Genomic DNA, 18868 nt, shown 5'->3' on the forward strand with positions numbered 1-18868 from the left:
CGACCTCCGTCGCCCGCCGACTACGGTCCTCCTGACTTACGTCGCTCGCCGACTACAGTCCTCCGTCGCCAGCTGACTACGGTCCTCCTGACCTACGTCGCCCGTCGATTGCAGTCCTTCTAACAAAGCGAATACATCGATAGTAGCTCTTTGTATTTACATCATGTAATGTACTCCATAAGATGTACATCAAGCTAAGGCCTTCTCCCAAGGAAGGGCCTCATTTGTAATCGACTGCAAATACTAGTGGATTCATTCAAACTGGGCTAGGCCCCGTGGTTTTCCCCCCTTTTTTCAGGGGTTTTCCACGTAAAAATCTTGGTGTCTCATAAATGCTAGACCCTCTCTCTTATTTGATTGCGTGCCGGATTTTCGTACAACGCTAAGACGATAAACTTTATATTTCTCTACCGCCGCGAATCCTCCTGGACGCAACACTTCTAGTTTTTTATTTCTTGGCTGGGCATTCAGCCTCATTTGGGAGTGGCGGTTGCTTCAATTTTTGGTTTTATTTAGTTTTCAGACCTGGGAAGATCATTTTTGGGATTGTGGCTGCTTTTTTCTTTTTGCTCAATCCAGTTCGTTTTTGGAGAACATTGTTCTCATTTCTTGGGTTACTGCAAAGGCTATTTCTTGTTTGTTGGATGCTACTGGTGGAGGCTTTTTTACAATCTGACAATGATGAGCAAGGCCAGCTCCTTCCATTCGTGCCATGGACGGCCTGTGTGGCAACCTGGCTCGTCTTATGGTTATGTTGTCGCTGGCTGGAGGTTCTGTGATGGCCAATTTTGCTCAAATCTGATATGCTATGTCCAGTTTTCTTTTGGCAACCTGAGCCACCGCCACGGCTGCGTGGGATTTCTTCTGATTACTCTGATGACTTGTTCTGGCCTTTTTTCCTAAGTCTTTTAGATTGTAATTGTCTCCTTGTAGCCTTTTGTTGGCATTTGAGAAGTCTTGTTAGTTGTTGTTTTTTAGCTTTTCTTCCTTACAGGTTACTAGTAATTGAATTTTGATTATTAATACATGGGCTTCATGCACGAGGTTTACCCAAAAAAAAAAACAGATTACATAGAATCTAACGGCTACGAATAGTGAAGCTTGTTACAGGTGGAAGGTAGAGATAAGTTGTTATGCGACTGAGACAGAGTACTGGGAGAGTGGAGCTACAGTTTTCTTCTTGCAGAAAGTGACATGTAGTCATTAAAGTTAATGAAAATCAGATTACCTTTATCAAATTTGTTAGCCAATTACATCATGCTGAGCTAATTATCATTTAATCATTGGAGGATTTAAATATACATAGGAAAATAATAGCCAAATATTTTTAAGCAATAAGTGGCTAGATTTAAAGACAGATATTTATCTAATATCACAAACAACCATTTATAAATTTTAAAATATAAAATTAGAACTAATTAAAGTGTTAAAAATTTTATAAAAGTTAATACAATTGTTTAGACAAATACCTATTTAAAATCAATCATTAAGATGAAGCCGGCCAGCCTGTGCATGAAAAACATGCTTTCCACATTCAGGAAAATACAAATTAACCTTTCAGCAAAACAAATTTTTAATTTTAGACTTAATTTGGGATAGCTTTTATTTTTGCTTTTTAAAATAGCTTTTTTATATTATTTTTTTTTTTTTGGACTAAGGCTTTGTTTGGGACGGCTTTCTTACTGCTTCTTAAAGCATCTTTCTAGTACAAAAATTTTAATTTTTATACAAGAAAGCTGTTTTAAGAAGTAATAAGAAAGCCGTACGTCTCAAACAAAGAGACGGTTTTTTTCTGCTTCTTAAAACTTTTAATTTTTGTACTAAATAAAAGTTTTAAGAAGCAGTAAAAAAAGACGTTCCAATGAAGCCTATAAATTCTTATACTAAAAAGTTGCTTTAGAAGGCAATCATAAAATTATGGCATTAAGTAAATAGATAATAAGCAATTGACTAATAAATTATCTGAAACAACAACTACTTCAGGGCAGGGGATTCAAACCAGCCTGTGTTTGGATTCCTTACTGATTCCCCTCCTCTATGTTTCCTCAATAGAAAGAATGAATTGCCTCCATTCTTTTCCAAATCTCCATCTTTCTACTGATTTTGTACATAATTACAGTTTCTTCCCTCCATTAAAAATACAGCACAGCACTCAGTCTTTCTCATCAACTCCATACCTTCACCATCGCAAGAAATGTTTCTCTGTTGCTTCAAACTCTTCCACTTCCCTTCGAAGAAGAACAAATTATCAGCCGAGCTCATGGGATGACACTCAAATACAGTCTCTGAATACTTCTTCTTTCACTGTAATATACATTAATATTGTTCAGATCTCTTTTTCTTCTTGTTTTTATTATATATCAAATGTTTCTACACAGGGAGATGTGCATGAAAAGAGAAGAGAGAAGCTGAAGGAGGATGTGAAGCTTCTTATTAAGGAGAAGAGTTTTGCTGATCAGCTGGAGCTTTTTGATTCACTCCAAAAGCTTGGAGTTGCTTATCACTTTGAAGAGGAGATCAAATATTTGTTAAATTTGATGAAATTTTCAGAAGAGAAGTTAAGAATGGAATTCAATGAGGACATTCATGTCATGGCCTTGTATTTTAGGCTTTCAAGGGAGCATGGCTTTGAGGTCTCCAAAGGTAATCAACTATACTAAACAAAACTAATTTTCAAACATTTATTAGATATCAACTGCTACTTGCAAAAACCATCCTGCTGGTACCCTGATATTTTTTTGTATTAGAAATCGGTTAATTTTGTCACACATATTTATAAAATCAGTTAATATTAAAGATATTTTTATAGAAATTTTATGATTTCTTCTTGTAGGCATTAATAAAATAGCATATTTACATAAATATCATTTAAAACTATGATATTTATATATATAGCACTCACAATTTCATATCTACTTAGATAATACTCAATTATGTAAATAATATTATAAATAAAACTTTTCTCACCCTCCCCTTTAACTCTCCTAGTCACAAGGCCATTACAACAAACAACGAACTCCTCGTCTAACTCACATGTTGTTACTCCATAGATGTCCTTCACTCATTGGCAGTTGGAATTTCCTCTCCTCCTGTATCAATTTTTTTGCCACTTCATCGAGGGGAATTCAATTACCTTTGGTCCCATTAATGAAAAATTATTACGTGCGGTCATCGGACCGTTGGGAGGCCAATCAAGATGCTCCACGTCATTTGATACACAGTGGTACACAATCAATTTGTGATGTGGTGCATCCTCATTAACCTCCAAATGATATCCAGTGACCCCACGTAATAATTTCGCCCTATTGATACCCTGACTTATTCACGCATAACTTTATATAAATTAGATAATACTCAATTATGCAAATAATATTAAAAATGAAATCTTTCTAACCCTCCCCTTTAGCTCTCCTTGTCACAAGGCCATTACAACGAACAACAAACACCTCATCTAACTCATATGTTGTTAGTCCATAGATGTCCTTCATTCACTCGCCGTTGGAACTTCCTCTCCTCCCGTATCAATTTTTTTGCCACTTCATCGATGGGAATTCAAACACCTTTGGTCCCATTAATGAGAAATTATTCGTTCGGTCACCGGACCGCCCGGAGGCCAATCAGGATGCGCCACGTCATCTGATACATAGCGGTATACAGAAAATTGATGATATGATGCGTCCTCATTAACCTCCAAATAACATCCAGTGACCCCACGTAATAATTTCACCCTACTGATACCCTGACTTATTCACACATAACTTCATATAAATTATTCATACCTAATAATTCAGCCATGAAGCAAAACAACAATGTATTAATCAATCAAGTTAAGTATTTGAAAATAAGTTTGATAGAAGCTACACGCAACTGACAGAAGGATCATTATTATCGAGAGCCCATCATAAGCCAAAAATAAAGAATATATATTCCCATATCCCATAAAAATCCAAAACACATGCACCCTGAAGAAGCCACGTCATTGGGCCTGATGTCTTCCAATTTTTTTTTTTATTTTTTTTATTATCATGCAAAAACTTGATAAGAATGATCAACTCGCAAATTAAATATGGCTTAATTTTCCTTTAAATGTTGTGACTTGGCAATGGCTGAAATAAACCCAGTCTAGCCGAGCTCAAGCTCGTTTACCAAAACCTCAAGCTCGGTAAGAATCGAGCTTTTAGAGTCTTTGTTCGAGTTCGGGTTCGTTTAAAAAGCCCTTGCTCAAGCTTAACTCGTGTTTGAGTTTGAGCTCGATAATTTCTGGCTTATCGAGCCTCATTTAATGAGCCGGTTGTTTGGCTATTTAGCGAAAAATAAATACTAAAATTTACCAGTACCAAAGCAACCTTTGTTCCACATATCTTTTGTTTTATAGAGCAATAGAAAACAAATCCAGGGGGTGTGGGACTCTTTGTAGAGAGAGAAGACGGTGGGAGAGCAGAAACAGAGGAGGGAGAGAGGAGGACGGGTCCGACGAGAAATTTATAAAATAGAATTTTTATATATTTTTTTAATTTTTTATTTAATTTGTTAATAGGTCAAATAATTTGTTAATTTGTTTACATTATTTTAAATCCAAGCTTCTTAGTCGAGCTCTAATCAAGCTTCATAATGAGCTTGTTCACGAGCTCTTGTTGTTTGTGAGCATAAACGAGCCGAAAGCCAAGTTGTTCAAGTTCATTTATTTATCTATCGAGTATTTATCAAAAGTGTTCAAGTTTGTTCATTTACCTATCAAATGAATATAAACGATCTCTTATCGAGCTGAGCTATGAGTAGCTCATCTAACATTCTGTTCATTTGATGTCCAACTTTGCATGATTATATTTGCCTTTATTTTTCTTATAAATAATATATGCATAAAATTTTGTACTATTGTATAGATTTATTGGTTAAAAGCTACAAAGATGAGAATGGGTGCTTCAAGCCTTTTGTATTCCATAATATCAAAGGAATATTAAGCCTTTATGAGGCTTCATTTCTTGCAATGGATGGAGAAGATGAAATAGATGATGCTATGGAATTTGCTCTGAAACATCTCAATGATTTTATGAGATCAAATTTGTCAGAAAATCCATTACTAGCACAACATATAGCCATAGCTTTGGAGCTTCCTTTGCACCATAGAATTCTAAAGTTCCAAGCTCAAATGTTCATTGAGCACTCTCGTCACATCAAAGAGATTAATGTGGACCCAATTGTGCTCGAATTGGGTCAATTGGACTTCAACATGACTCAAAACATCTACAAGAGGGAGCTCAAGGAGATTTCGATGTACGTATTGTTAGAAATCGTAAAAGAGTAGCTAAATTTTTGTTTGACTGAATTATAATATTGGTACAAATATATCTATATAAAGGCAAGACAAAAGTTCAATATATATATAATGCACTAAAGGAGAATATTCTCAATAATGATTATATATTAAAATATTAATTGCAATAGATTATATCATAATAGAAATCATAAAAGGCTAATCTTAATTTGCTTAATTTAATTATAATACTAGTACAAACATATCTATATAGAAGCAATGCAAGAAAGTAATAAAAAAATAATAATGAACAATAATTTCCTTAATAATAAAAAATATTATAATAATGACTATTAGTCTATTGTATATTTCTCCTATAGATTCAAGTCATATTTGATAATATTAATATGACAAATAACTATCACAAATATAGCTTGTTATTCTTATTTTTTATTTTTTTATGAAAAATTAAGCTTTATATTTTCAAAGATCATTAATATTTTGAGAAGCACATATTGACATAAGCGCATATTGATATGTTGTTATAATGTTCTAGGTGGTGGACAAAAATAAGTAATGTATTCGATGGTAAGTTAAATTTTGCAAGAGAATGGCCAATGGAGAGCTACTTCCTAGCTGTTGGTATGGCTGTCGAACCTCAGTTCTCAACATGTAGAAAAGAACTTGCTAAAGCATTATGCTTTATAAATGTTATAGATGATATCTATGACATCTATGGTTTGTTGGACGAGCTTCAGCTCTTTACTGATGTTGTTGATAGGTGCATAATTAAGAAATTTTTTTAATTGCAAGCAGTTTGTATGCAAGTTATTTAATGACTAATTAATGATTTAATTTAGCTTCAATTGATTACATAGGTGGGACTTTGCTACAAGCAAACCACTTCCAGAATACATGAAGATATGTCTTTTAGAATTATTCAATACAGTGAATAGCTTATCATGCAAAATCATGGAAGAGAAGGGGTTGGATATTCTCCCATATCTTAAAAGAGCGGTAAAGTAACCGCAACTTTTTAATATACCCAAAAAAAATTTATAGTTATAATGTTGTCTGAAATGCCTGAAAATATGCTATTTTATTTCAGTGGTTAGATCTATGCAAAGCATATATGGTGGAGGCAAGATGGTATTACATTGGATATAGCCCTACATTTGAAGAATATTTAGATAATGCTTGGATTTCAGTTTCAGCCCCTTTAGTCTCAGTTATGGCACTTTGTCTGAGTGATAACTTAACAAATTTTTCACTCGAAAGCTTCGACTTCTATCCAAACATCATCCGTCAATCGTCTATTATTTTTCGGCTTTACAATGATTTAGGAACATCAAAGGTAATTACACTTAAAAATGAAAAAAAAAAATCAATTAGCATATGTTGCTTGATGAAGCTAATTTTATTACAAATATTCTTAATTTCATGGGTCATGTGTTATCCATTAATACATCTAAATTATTTGACAAAATAATTAAATTAAAAGATAAATATGGCTAAATAATCAAACATTCACACATATAATATAGCTAAACTATTTGTTTAATAGTTTAGTTATATTATCTAAAAATGAACGTAGTTGTATTTGTCTTTTGAATTTAGTTGTATTGAGAGATATTACATGATACATTAAATCAATAGTACATATAATAAAGTTAATCTCATTCAAATATAAAATATATTAGGATTTCTTTTCTTTCAAGATTTAAATAAATAATATATTACATGTTTAATTAATAATGATGAACAAAAATCTATTTGTGCATGTATGTAGGGTGAGCTGCAAAGGGGAGATGTTTCAAAATCCATCCAATGTTACATGAAAGAGAAACATGTTTCAGAATTGGAGGCACAAGAGTTTATAAGGAATATTATAAATAAATATTGGAAAGAATTGAATAGAGAATGGATAAAAGGCTTAAGCTACGAAGAAACATTCAAAATGGTTGCAATAAACTTGCCACGAGCTGCTCACCTTTTTTATCTACAATCAAATGGTGAGAATATTGGTGAGCTTAACATAGACAAAATGAAGGATAATGTCATCTCACTTCTCCTTGAACCCATTACATTCAACGAAGGTGATTAATGGTCAATTGAATTGGTAGGTGGCTTGTACATGAATATGATGAGATAATATCATACTTATATTTTGTCCATTTACTAACTTCTTGTAAATTTTTCTTTGTTCATATTATTTACTCTACAATATTAATTGATATAATTTGCAAAGATTTTCAAATTAAACATCTAACATGATAAATAATTTTGTACTGATTAAATATTTTCTCCATCTCCCATAGCTTTATGTGCATCCTAAAAATCTTTAGCATAAGCAGGGAGTTATTCTAACAAATGCACAACAATTTTATGGAATTACTAGAGTTTAGAAAGGTTAGAACTAGGCTTGATAGTCGGTCTACTTATGAAAATTATAAAAAAAAAAAAAAAAAAAAAAAAAATCAAACTACCATATTTTAAACTTCTTGCAAAATATTTTGCTTACTTATGTTATTATATTTGTATTTTGTTTATACTATGTTGTTCATAAAGAAGGGTTATTTCTTATTCTAATGTTAGAATATGAACCATGAAAAGTAAGGAATGCAAACAAGCTCGTTTATAGTCCGCCTATGCGTGCTAGTTAACATAATATATAAAGTAAAGCAAGAACTCAATAGGTCAAGGCCAACCATGGGAAGTTTAAAAGACATTTATCCACATTCAAATGATCAATTCAAAGATTCGTGTATTAATGTATTCATGTGCCTCTTAAAGTCACAAGTGTGTGTGCATATGGAATAATTTCACATGTTTCATGCATATGAAAGAATTATTCATTTCACATAGTTTATAAAGAAGAGCTTTTTAAATGTAAGAATATGAGGAGCAACAATATTGCAATATGTAATTATTAATCATATAAAGGTTAACATACAAGATAGTCGACATATTCAATCAAATTAAAATGTCAAAAGGTCAAGGCCAATCATGGTAAGATCAAATTCTAATATTCATGCATCAAACTATATCCCCTTCTTTTATAATCATATCCAATATTTGCCTCCTTTTTTTCATGTGGGTTATTCTACTTCAATATTGTCATATATTATTTCGGATAAATTGATAGCTTCTTCTCATCTTTCACTTATTACTAAACTTCTAGGTGCATGACCAACTTTGCAAGCAATTATAATTGCTTTAAGGGTATGTTGTATTACGGTAGGATTTATATTTCTCTTCTTAATCGTAAGAATGGATTGTTGAAGTTTGATGTCGTGGAAGAATATAGAGCTATGTTCTTATCTAGGATTTTGAATATTAAGGATTCCCTTATAAAGATTAGTAAATGATCTCCACATTTACATTTTTTTTATCATTGAAATTTCAATTGCTCAAATATATATGTATTTTCAACACCTTAGAACCCACCTTTTATATCATGTTTTTTTGTTAGCACTATCTTATTAATATGGTAAACTTCTCCACACTAATATTCCTATTGTTTCTCTAACCATCCGTTACTAGAATTCTGGTTAAAGTAAATGCAATTCAATAATTCCTATAATTATATAATAACATTGGGGAAGTTTCCACAGTTCTTTAATCATTACTACTTATTTAGGCATGAGGATTCCTTATGCTACAAATTAATATTCACAAGAATAGCTCTATCAATAGCATTGATACCCCATCATTAATAGATTCAAATCATATCCCTAAAGTGATTCCTTTAAATATGAAATATTTTGTCTTCATCTTCTCTTTCTTCATCACCAAGTCAACCTCCTATTCTTGAGACTCAATTGACAAGTTTTATAAATCAAGACGAACAAAATATTATTATTGTATTAATGAATTGTTTATATAAAATATATTTCCATTTTTAGATCATGAATTAGCTATTCCTGTGATCTCGATGATTTCTTATTAGAGGTGTAATTTCATTAACTTCTCTTCCTCTAGAAAAAGCGCATCATAACCTTACTAATGATCACTTAAATCCACCAATAAATAAAATTGTTATCTATCTGATATTAAGAGATAAGATAAATCATATATACCTTTATATATTATAATCCGATATAAATATGACGATCTCTTAGACTTTTTAGCATACTTCGCAGCATATTCATTAAATAGGTAAGGTTGAGGCAAAAACAAAAACATTAAGAGAAGGCCTCATATTTTGTTAGAGCATCCCTTTCTTCTTAGAAAACAGCAACCCATTTGAATGAGAAACTAACTTAGATTAGTACTTTACTTTCTATATTTTGTTTTGATTTTATTATCCTTTACTTTCTTTCTTTTTTTCTTTGTGACTCAAACTCCCCTTTTGTATTTTTCTTTTTATTTTGGTGATGAAAATCTTATTTTACTTATAAATAATAATAATCCTTCAATTCAATCTTCACAACCTCCAATCCACTAGGCCTCCACTTAAGGCTTGCTTGGCGAACAAAGTAGCTCTCATCCAATTTCAAAAGTTCATCTCTTATTCTCTTTCATCCAAAGCCAAATCCATTAACATTTATATATGTTATATACACCATACAAAAATATAAACCTCCACCCTTCCACCAATAATCCACTGACCACTATTTTACTCTTCTAACGATTAGGCTGATTAGGTTGGAGTCTATGAATCAATCCTAGATACTTCCATAAAAATGAACTAAAAAGTGAAATTGAAATCAAGAGATCTTGCATACCAAAAAAACACAAGTCAATAGTTGATTGCAAGATGGAAGATATTGCATAAGCCTTAAGAATTTTAAATAAACTTTAAAGAATTGAATATAATTTGAAATTCTTTATTACTATCTTCCATCATTATTGTGTTGCTTCAAATCAAGATAAATTGAATGGAAGCCATTGAAGGGGTGGTAATGGTGGTCATTGCAATTATAAATTAGAATACCTATAAATACATAAGAAAGAAGAAGGATAATGTTTAAGTGAATGGGTCTAGTTTGGGCTTAGAATTATGAATGATTGAGAGTATCATGATGAGAAAATCATTTTGATTATATATTTACAAATTAAAGCAATTCCATCCTAAATTTCATTTTTAAAAGTTTTAGATCAGCTTTTAAGTGTTTTAGCTTTTAGATTCTAAATCACAATTTTTGTCAAATCAGATGAAATTTTTAGTAAAATATTAGTTTTCTATACTTTATGATATTGAAATATGAAAGTCTAAAAATATTTTTGAGTTTTTAAAAAGTCAGCTCCTGAAAGTTGCAACATAAAAAAATTAGGTCTCAACTACTTGAAAATAAACATAGACCTCCCTTAGGAGCTATTAACTATAAATTATTTATCATCAATCACAGCTTCAGGCAAATGAAAACATTGCACTCTGTATACGAAAAACTCTGATATTTCTTCCGAACAAAATACCTCCTCTCTTTTATATGTATGTGTGCTAAATCTTCATATAAAACTAAGACATTAAATTTTATATTTCTCTACCACCATGAATATTCCAGCACGCAACACTTCTAATGATACTCCTTCCTAAATTATAGTCATGCCTAAAATATTGATGGAAACATCTTCCCAAAATTACAATCAAGGTAAGGAAGATTCAAAAGTCCTTTATGAGCCAATTAGCATTCAATAAAGACAACTAATGAGCCAACCCAAAAGCACCCCAACTCAGTACTAGCATAGCACAAATTAGTATAAGCACTCCTTAATACAAACACAAATGTGTTTCTTTTGTTAAATTTTTTTTTTTTTCCAGAACTATAGTCTGAAATGAAAATTTGTTATATTTCTCCATTCCATAACATCAGTTCTTATCTCAGGTTTTGTTTGTGACGACTTTCTTTTGATTGTTAAAACAAATTTTTAGTACAAATATTAAATTCTTTGTACTGAAAAGTTGCTTTAAAAAACAGTAAAAAAATTATCCCAAACAAAATCTTAGAAGCTGATATTCCTTTACTTAACGTTAATATTTGACCAGGCTAAACATACAAACTCATCAAACTTTCATTGCTACATGATCGAGAAGAGATTATGATCAAGAAATTAGTTTGTCAAAAATATACAATTCCTCATGTTATAACACAGCCGATCATACTCCAGATTCATTAAATTTATATTCCTCTATATAGTTTTAGAGCTTCAAATACTCCAAATATCTCTAAATGGAAGTAAAAAGTACCTGTCATTCCTGTGTCTTTGGCCTGATGCACCCACAAATGCGTCCTCTCTTCCTTCCTTGTCCAACTCTCCATCCTTTGATATAGTCCCTCAGTAGCACCTGAGGCGTTCGATCACCCTCTTGGGTCCTTTTGCTTTCAACCTCTTCATCAAATTTGGCAAACAAATAATGCATCTCCTGCATTTCTAGCTCTAACTTCTCAATCTGATCCATAACTATTAGCACCTGCTCCCAAACTTGCCTTTTGTCTAACCACTCCGTCTTTTCACCATTAGATGATTTGAAAGACTCTTCCAGCTTCTTCCTCAGCTTGTCCTCAGTATCAACCAGAGATAAGATTCCTTCCTCGGCTTGTTTCAGCTTAGTTTGCATGGCAGTATGTTCTGAACATTTCCGGCGATCTCGTTTGCCGGATCTCTCCACCTTTGCCCTGAGTTCATGTGCAGTTGTTTTGAGAGCTGAGAGCTTCTCGGCACCCGTCGAAAGCCTTTCGATGATGCTTCTGTTCCACTCTACTCTGGACTTCTTCATCTCTGTAGACATCTCAAGTTTGTCAACACCTACCTCTTTCTCAGCAACTATTTCGGATGAATGCTCCTCACACCTGAAATCCTGCACTCCCTCTATGCCATGGCCATTAGAAACTGAATTGCTGTAGTCTCTCTCAGCAGTTTCCCATAATTTAAGCATCTGGTCCTCAGATTCAGCGCTTTGGATCCTGCTCAGCACAAGGGAATTTGAAACTTGATCAAGCTCAATATCTTTCATCAGCTGCCCATCCTTTCCCCCAGAGGTTTCCTTACCTTGCTTCAGCTGCTTAGCAGAAGCCACCAGTTTTAACTCTTCAATTTCTCTTCTAGCAGACTCTAAGTTAGAAGCATATAGAAGCATTTCATGTTTTAGCTGAGTATTGATGTGTAGCAGCAACTTCTCCAGTCCTTCAATTTTAGAAACTAAGTTCTGCAGTTCCAAGGCTCCTGCAATGGTGCCCAGATCACGTATCCTTGTTTCATTGCTCTTCTCCACCTGAGGATCAGTTAAAGGAATATCCTGAAGAAAGCAAGGTACACAATGAAATATTATTCAGTTATAACTTGTGCACAAAAATGGTAGTTAAAACTCTTGATAACTCTTTACAAAAAGCTAAGAATTCACCAATTTGGGACTTTTAAGGGGTGAGTTCAGATTTAAACAGTTCAACAAGCAGAAAATAACAAATTTATCCACAGAAACATAAACTCAAAGTAGTAAGAATTTCGAGAACATTTTCATGTAAAGTTAATTTTCTTACTAAACTATGAGTTAGTTTCAGGCTAATGTTTTTAAGATAAATTTCATCATAGTAAGGAGACTAAATTTCTCTTTGAGGTTAAAATTTTCATTGCCAAAAAAAAAGGAGAAATGATTTAATTAACCATTAATGATATTCTTTAGTGATTAATTCTTAGTGGGAACTAATTTGTTTTAGATGAAATGTGGGGAACTGATTAGCATAGAAGACAAGTACTTCAAACAGGTTTCTGGTGTGCTTCCAAATTTGCAAAAAATCCTTAATTCAAGTTATCAAATACAAATTAAATATAAAAAATGAACTATTGCTGACTATTCAAAATTACAATAATTTCAAAATATTACCTGATCGTCGCAAAGGTAAGCTAGTTGTTGAGCTTGATTCTCCACTATAGCAATACCATCCTCCAGAAAAATAAATAGTGGCAAACATGAATTCCAAATGGCTTTAAGCTCTATATTCTCTTTCTCAAGATCATCAAGCTTCTTCTGCAACTTGAATGTATGTGCATTCCTCAGTGAAATCTCCTCGATGAGCATCTCTCTTTGTACCAAAGCACAAATCTCAAGTCCATCATATGCAAAGGCCCACTCAAACATCTTGTCTTCAAAAACTGCACCATTGATTGCAGAAACATGGATATTAATCAGTAAATTTGTAATTTCTCCCTCACATCTGTCAAGTTCACATTTTTTCTTCTGCAGCTCAGAAGACATAAATTGTTCCCTCTTCCAGTGCATTTCAATTTTACCATTCAATCTATTTAACTCCTCATGAAGCATTCTATTTTCTTCATGAGTAGTAATAATCTCCACATCTTTACAGGCATGACCTTCCAACAGGCCAGCAACTTTTTCCTCAAATTGCAATTTCAACATTTTGGCCTCATCCACCTTTTTATTTGCAGTGTCGAGTTTTGTACATAGTTTGGTAACCTCTTCTTGTGTGCACTGAAGTTTCTGGTATGCTTTCAAGAGCTCCATGTTTTTCTTCTTTAACAGATTCTCCCCATTTTCAAATTGAAGACTCAGTTCTTCAAAGAAATGTCTGGTTGTGAATAGATCAAATTCTAACATTGTTGTCCGACTTCTTAACTCTTCCGCCATGATAAGTAAGTCCTCCTTAATCCGCTTGTTTTCATTTTCTGCAACCTTCAAATTCTCTCCTCTTTCTCTGATCTCCCTCTCATGGTCATTCTTGACTGCAACAAGAGAACCAATTGCATCTTCAAGTTGCTTTAAAGACTGCAGGTTTTGTGCATTTGAACTACTAAAGAACAAGTAGAGGTGCTCCAATGCCACTGCCTCTTCAAGTAAAATGCTATTTTCCTCTTCCAAAGCACCCTTTTCCCCTCTCAAATTAGAGAAGTCATCTGACAAATCTGATAACAAACTACAAAGAGACTCCAGCTCAGCCTTTAATGATTCATTAGTTCGCTCTTTTTCTTTCACGTCTTGCCCTAGTTTTTCACATCTCTCAAAGAGTAGATCTTGGTCCCTCTGAAAAACAAGTAGTTGACCTTCCATTCTTCCAAGTTCCTGACCAAGATTAACTTTTTCCAGAGTATTTTGTTTTAGAAAGGTGTGGTAAACTGATAGTTCCATATGAAGAAGTTGATTTTCATCATTGGAATATGAAATGCAAGCAAGCATATTATTTATTTCTCCCAGAACGGTTTCCAGAAAAACATCTTCATTTCCATCTGTATTCAATAGCTTCTTGTTGATATCAAGTGATTCCAGTAAAAGATTAATCCCATCCATCAGCCTTGCATTATGACCCACTAGTAGATCATTTTCTTCCTTGAGGAGAAGTTTACTGCATTCAAGCTGTGAGACTAATTCACCTGCACATCTAGAAGCCTCAGTATGCCACTGACACTCATGCGAAAGAACGAAATTTTTCTCTTTCATTTCAGATAGGCACCTCTGCAAGATGAAAATTTCAAGAATGGAATTCATGTACTTCTGCTGTTGTTCCTCAAATTCCACATCTCTGGTCTGTGCTTTTTCTTGCATAAGATTGATTTGACTGTCTAAATCTACAAGCTGAATCTCACTTGACTGGATAAGAGATTCATGCTTCTGCTTTTCTGTTCTGAAGGAATGTTTCATGTCACAAAGGCATTGCTGCAAGACGAGAACCTCAACTATATAACTCATAAATTCCTGTTGAACCAGCTTTAGCTCTTCCTCCTTGAATCTTCCATCTTCTTTCAGGAGATGGATCTGGTTTTCTAGGAAGAGCAAGCAAATATTGCTTGATTGAAAAAGAAATTCATGCTCCTCCTCTTTTATTTTCAAAATATCTTTGAGCTCCATGATTTTGGTAACTGAAACTTCTTTCTCCTTCTCCAAAGTTAAGTGATCAACTTTCAGCATGGCATATTTGGTCTCTAAATTTGTCATACTATTATGAATACTTTCTACCTGAACTTCAAATGTTGAAGATCAGATATTATCAGCAAAATATAAATTCTAGACAAAAAAAACCAGCATATCAGGAAAACAGAACAGTTTACCTAGTTCAACAGTTTTTTAGTATTAAATGTTAAGCTTGGTGGAATCTGATTGTTTGATTATTGTACATCAGTTGTGTACAGCATCGCAGTGCTGTGCACTTGCATCTCGGCGTTGCATTCTTAGGTTGGAGTAGGGGTATAAGTGAGCCGAGCCGGCTCTCGACTAGATAACGAGCTCGCGAGTCCAGCTTATTAAAAGTCGAGCTCCAGCTTGAGCACGAGCTCGTATTTTAAACAAGCCCGAGTTCGAGCTTAATGAGACTCGGCTCGTTTAATCTGAAATTTTAAAAAAATACAAAAACTAGTATTATTTTAAAAAAATCTGCTGCTTCCGGCCAAAAATAATAAACAATATTAATTGCATTCAATGCCATTAATGAAAACTGCTGCTCCAGCAGTTTTTTTTTTTTTTTTGGGGAAAGCTAACAGCTGCTATTTTTTTAACTCATTAATTAGTTCTTTTAACTGAGTACTCCTCTCTTCTTACAATAAAAAATAATTAAATTCTTCATCTTCAACCCTCTTCTTCTTCTACAATGGTTAAGCTCGTCAATGGATACACAGTTCGGCTCCCAATCTTCTTCTCTGGCGACCAGACGTTCCAAATTCTCTAGTGAGGCAAGCTCAAGAGTCGAGCACGAACCCGAGGCCACTCATAAGAGCAAAGTTCGAGCTCACCATAGGAGCTCGTTTCGAGCTCGAGCTCATTCAGCTTTGATGGCTTATTAATGTGATTGTTTAGGCAGCTGATTATTTTTCTAATTAGGTGATTTGATTGAGGATTTGATTAGAAGCTTTTTCTTATTTTGTTCATCTTAAATCTATCAAATTGAGAGGCAATGGCTATTGTAAGAAAGAAGAGAGCTTATTGTAATCCCTATTTTCTCCAATATAATGAAATCATCATGTCCTCCACATGGAGTGTGGACATAGGCATCTTCATCAAACCACGTAAATCGTCGTGTTATTTGTGTTGGTTGAGTGATTTATGGTTTGATTTTTCATTATGTTTGCACAACAATTGATATCAAAACCAAATTTCGGCAATTTCTAGTGACGGCGTGAAGTGCAGAAAAATTTATTCTATGTTCATTCGGTTCGATCAGGCGAAGAAAAGGAGCGAGTCTCGCATACAGGCACGAGACGGTTCGCACATGTCTCATATACATGGGAGTTGGCGTGGTTCACGCAGTCGCAGTAGTATCGGGCCATGAAATGCATGTGTCACAAGCAGACGGGATTTCAATAAAGCCATTAATTAGTTCTTTTAAATGTGCACTCCTCTCTTCTCCAAATAAAAAAAAATAAATTCTTCATCTTCAACCCTCTTCTTCTTCTACAATGGTTAAGCTCATCAATGGATACACAGTTCGGCTCCCAATCTTCTTCTCTGGCGACCAGACGTTCCAAATTCTATGGTGAGCAAGCTCAAGAGTCGAGCACGAACCCGAGGCCACTCAAAAGAGCAGAGTTCGAGCTCACCATAGGAGCTCATTTCAAGCTCGAGCTCATTCAGCTTTGATGGCTTATTAAAGTAATTGTTTAGGGAGCTGATTATTTTCCTAATTAGGTTATTTGATTGAAGATTCGATTAGGAAGCTTTTTCTTATTTTGTTCATCTTAAATTTATCAAATTGAGAGGCAAGGGCTATTGTAAGAAAGAAGAGAGCTTATCGTAATCCCTATTTTCTCCAATATAATGAAATCATCATCTCCTCCCCGTGGAGTGTGGAAGTAGGCATCTTCATCAAACCACGTAAATCGTCATGTTCTTTGTGTTTGTTGAGTGATTTCTGGTTTGATTTTTCATTATGTTTGCACAACAATTGATATTAGAACAAAATTTCGGCAATTTCTAGTGACGGCGTGAAGAGCAGAAAAATTTCTTCTCTGTTTGTTCGGTTCGATCAGGCGAAGAAAAGGAGCGAGTCTCGCATACGGGCACGAGACGGTTCACACATGTCTCATATACATGGGAGTTGGCATGGTTCACGCAGTCGCAGGAGGATCGGGCCATGAATTGCACGTGTCACAAGCAGAAGGGATTTCAATCAAGCCAAGAGCATGATCGGTGGAGACAGTTTGAGGAACGTGCTTGAATCAGGAATCGAAGAAGTGCAAATCACGTGCGATTGCAGTGGATCACATGATAGGAGAGAGGAATTTTTTGTGCGACAAAAGAGGGCCACGCTTGGGTCGAGTGTGTGTGGATTGCAGAAGTTTGTGTTGAGGGGTGTATAACGCAGGATTTAACAAGGGTTGGGCCATTTGCTGCTCACGGGTCGGAGCTTGCAAAAGCATACTACACACAAGGAGTCATGTGTGAGTCTGTTCACACAGAAGCATGTAAGACCGGGTTGTTCGTGTGGAGTAGAACTGCATGTGAAGGAGATTTTGTGCGGGTTATAGGTGAACAGAGTCAGATCTCATGACATAAAGGCACATAGGCCGAGTCAAGCTTGCATGGAGCACGAAAGTACAAAGTCAGAAGTGCGGATTAGCACAGGAACAGCAACGTTCGTCTATTTGGTTATGTGAAACCGAGCAGAATCAAGCCAAATTTAGACGATTGTCTATTTTATTTTGCAGCAAGGCTACTGATTTATGTTATGGATTGTTGCAATTCTGGTGTCGTAAGGAAGCAACAATTTGGTGGAGGCTATGTGATTCGGTAGAGCCATGGATACATCCACCTATACAGAGAAGGCGCTAATCCATCAAGCGGTTACACATCCTGCCAAAATTGATGTGACAAAGTTTGACGATAATGGGAACTTTGACATGTGGTGATGTGAGGTGATGAATGCGTTGTGCTCTTTGAATCTGAAGGAAGTTCTGAATAGCGAGGAACATCCTGAAGAAATTTGAGAGAGAGATTGGTTGAAGATAAATCAGATTTCTTGTGGCTTGATCAGAAATTATCTATCTCAGGAGATCAAGTATGGGGTGATGATGGAAACTTCTGCTATAAAGTTGTGAAATTTTTTGGAGAATAAGTACCTAACGAAAAGCGTGGAGAATCGTCGACATATAAAACGCCGCCCTACAAGTTTCAGATGATACATGGGGTTATATTTGATGAGCATATGAATGACTTCACAAAGCTATTGGCAGAACTTTTAAATTTGGATGCAGATGTTGGAGATGAAGACAAGGCATTTTCTATTAAATTCGCTCCCAGATAAATACAAAAACTTCACAATTACACTCATTCATGAGAAGGAAGTCTTGAATTATGATAAGGTGTCTACTACGTTGTTGAATTACGAGTTACAACATCGGGACAAGGAATCTGCAAGGATTGATTTAGCTGAGGCTCTCACACTCCAATGTGAAAGATCTAAAAAGCAGAAGAATAAAAAGGGCGGCAACAGCAAGCAAGATAAGTCTCGTGGGCGTAATCTTGAGAAGAATCAGTGTGCTTTATGTTTAGAGACTGATCACTGGAAGAAGGATTGTTTGAAGCTGAAGGAGAAGGGAAAAGGAGTTTCCATAAAGGCAAAGACAACCTTAGCGTGGAAGAGCGTGATGAAGACTCAAATATATTATTATCTGCAGTTTCTCAGAGTTTGTATATAAATGATTCATATTGGATTCTAGACACTAATGCTA

The 18868-nt window shown here is 34.5% G+C and overlaps 2 protein-coding genes across 13 annotated transcripts in view; one reads left to right on the forward strand and one right to left on the reverse strand.

Moving 5' to 3' along the window:
* The first annotated feature begins 712 nt into the window (after positions 1-712).
* Positions 713-7358, forward strand: LOC110092385 (terpene synthase 10-like). The gene is made up of 8 exons (XM_020816908.2): positions 713-770; positions 1984-2306; positions 2379-2643; positions 4884-5274; positions 5811-6035; positions 6133-6271; positions 6363-6608; positions 7044-7358. Exons 1-8 carry the CDS (start codon positions 713-715, stop codon positions 7356-7358), a joined length of 1962 nt encoding a protein of 653 aa, XP_020672567.2.
* A 3893-nt stretch (positions 7359-11251) lies between these two features.
* The window catches only part of LOC110092367 (protein NETWORKED 1D), a 33580-nt gene continuing 25963 nt past the window's right edge, over positions 11252-18868 (reverse strand). For all 12 annotated transcript variants that reach the window (XM_028695262.1, XM_028695261.1, XM_028695260.1 and 9 more), the window contains 2 exons: positions 13080-15164; positions 11252-12494 (listed from right to left, as the gene is read on the reverse strand). In XM_028695262.1, the coding sequence (XP_028551095.1) occupies positions 11448-12494; positions 13080-15164 (3132 nt within the window). In that variant the 3' untranslated portion in view covers positions 11252-11447. The remainder of the gene's footprint in view (positions 12495-13079; positions 15165-18868) is intronic.

Source organism: Dendrobium catenatum, unplaced genomic scaffold (genome assembly GCF_001605985.2).
Source record: "Dendrobium catenatum unplaced genomic scaffold, ASM160598v2 fragScaff_scaffold_621, whole genome shotgun sequence".
NCBI classification, from domain to species: domain Eukaryota; kingdom Viridiplantae; phylum Streptophyta; class Magnoliopsida; order Asparagales; family Orchidaceae; genus Dendrobium; species Dendrobium catenatum.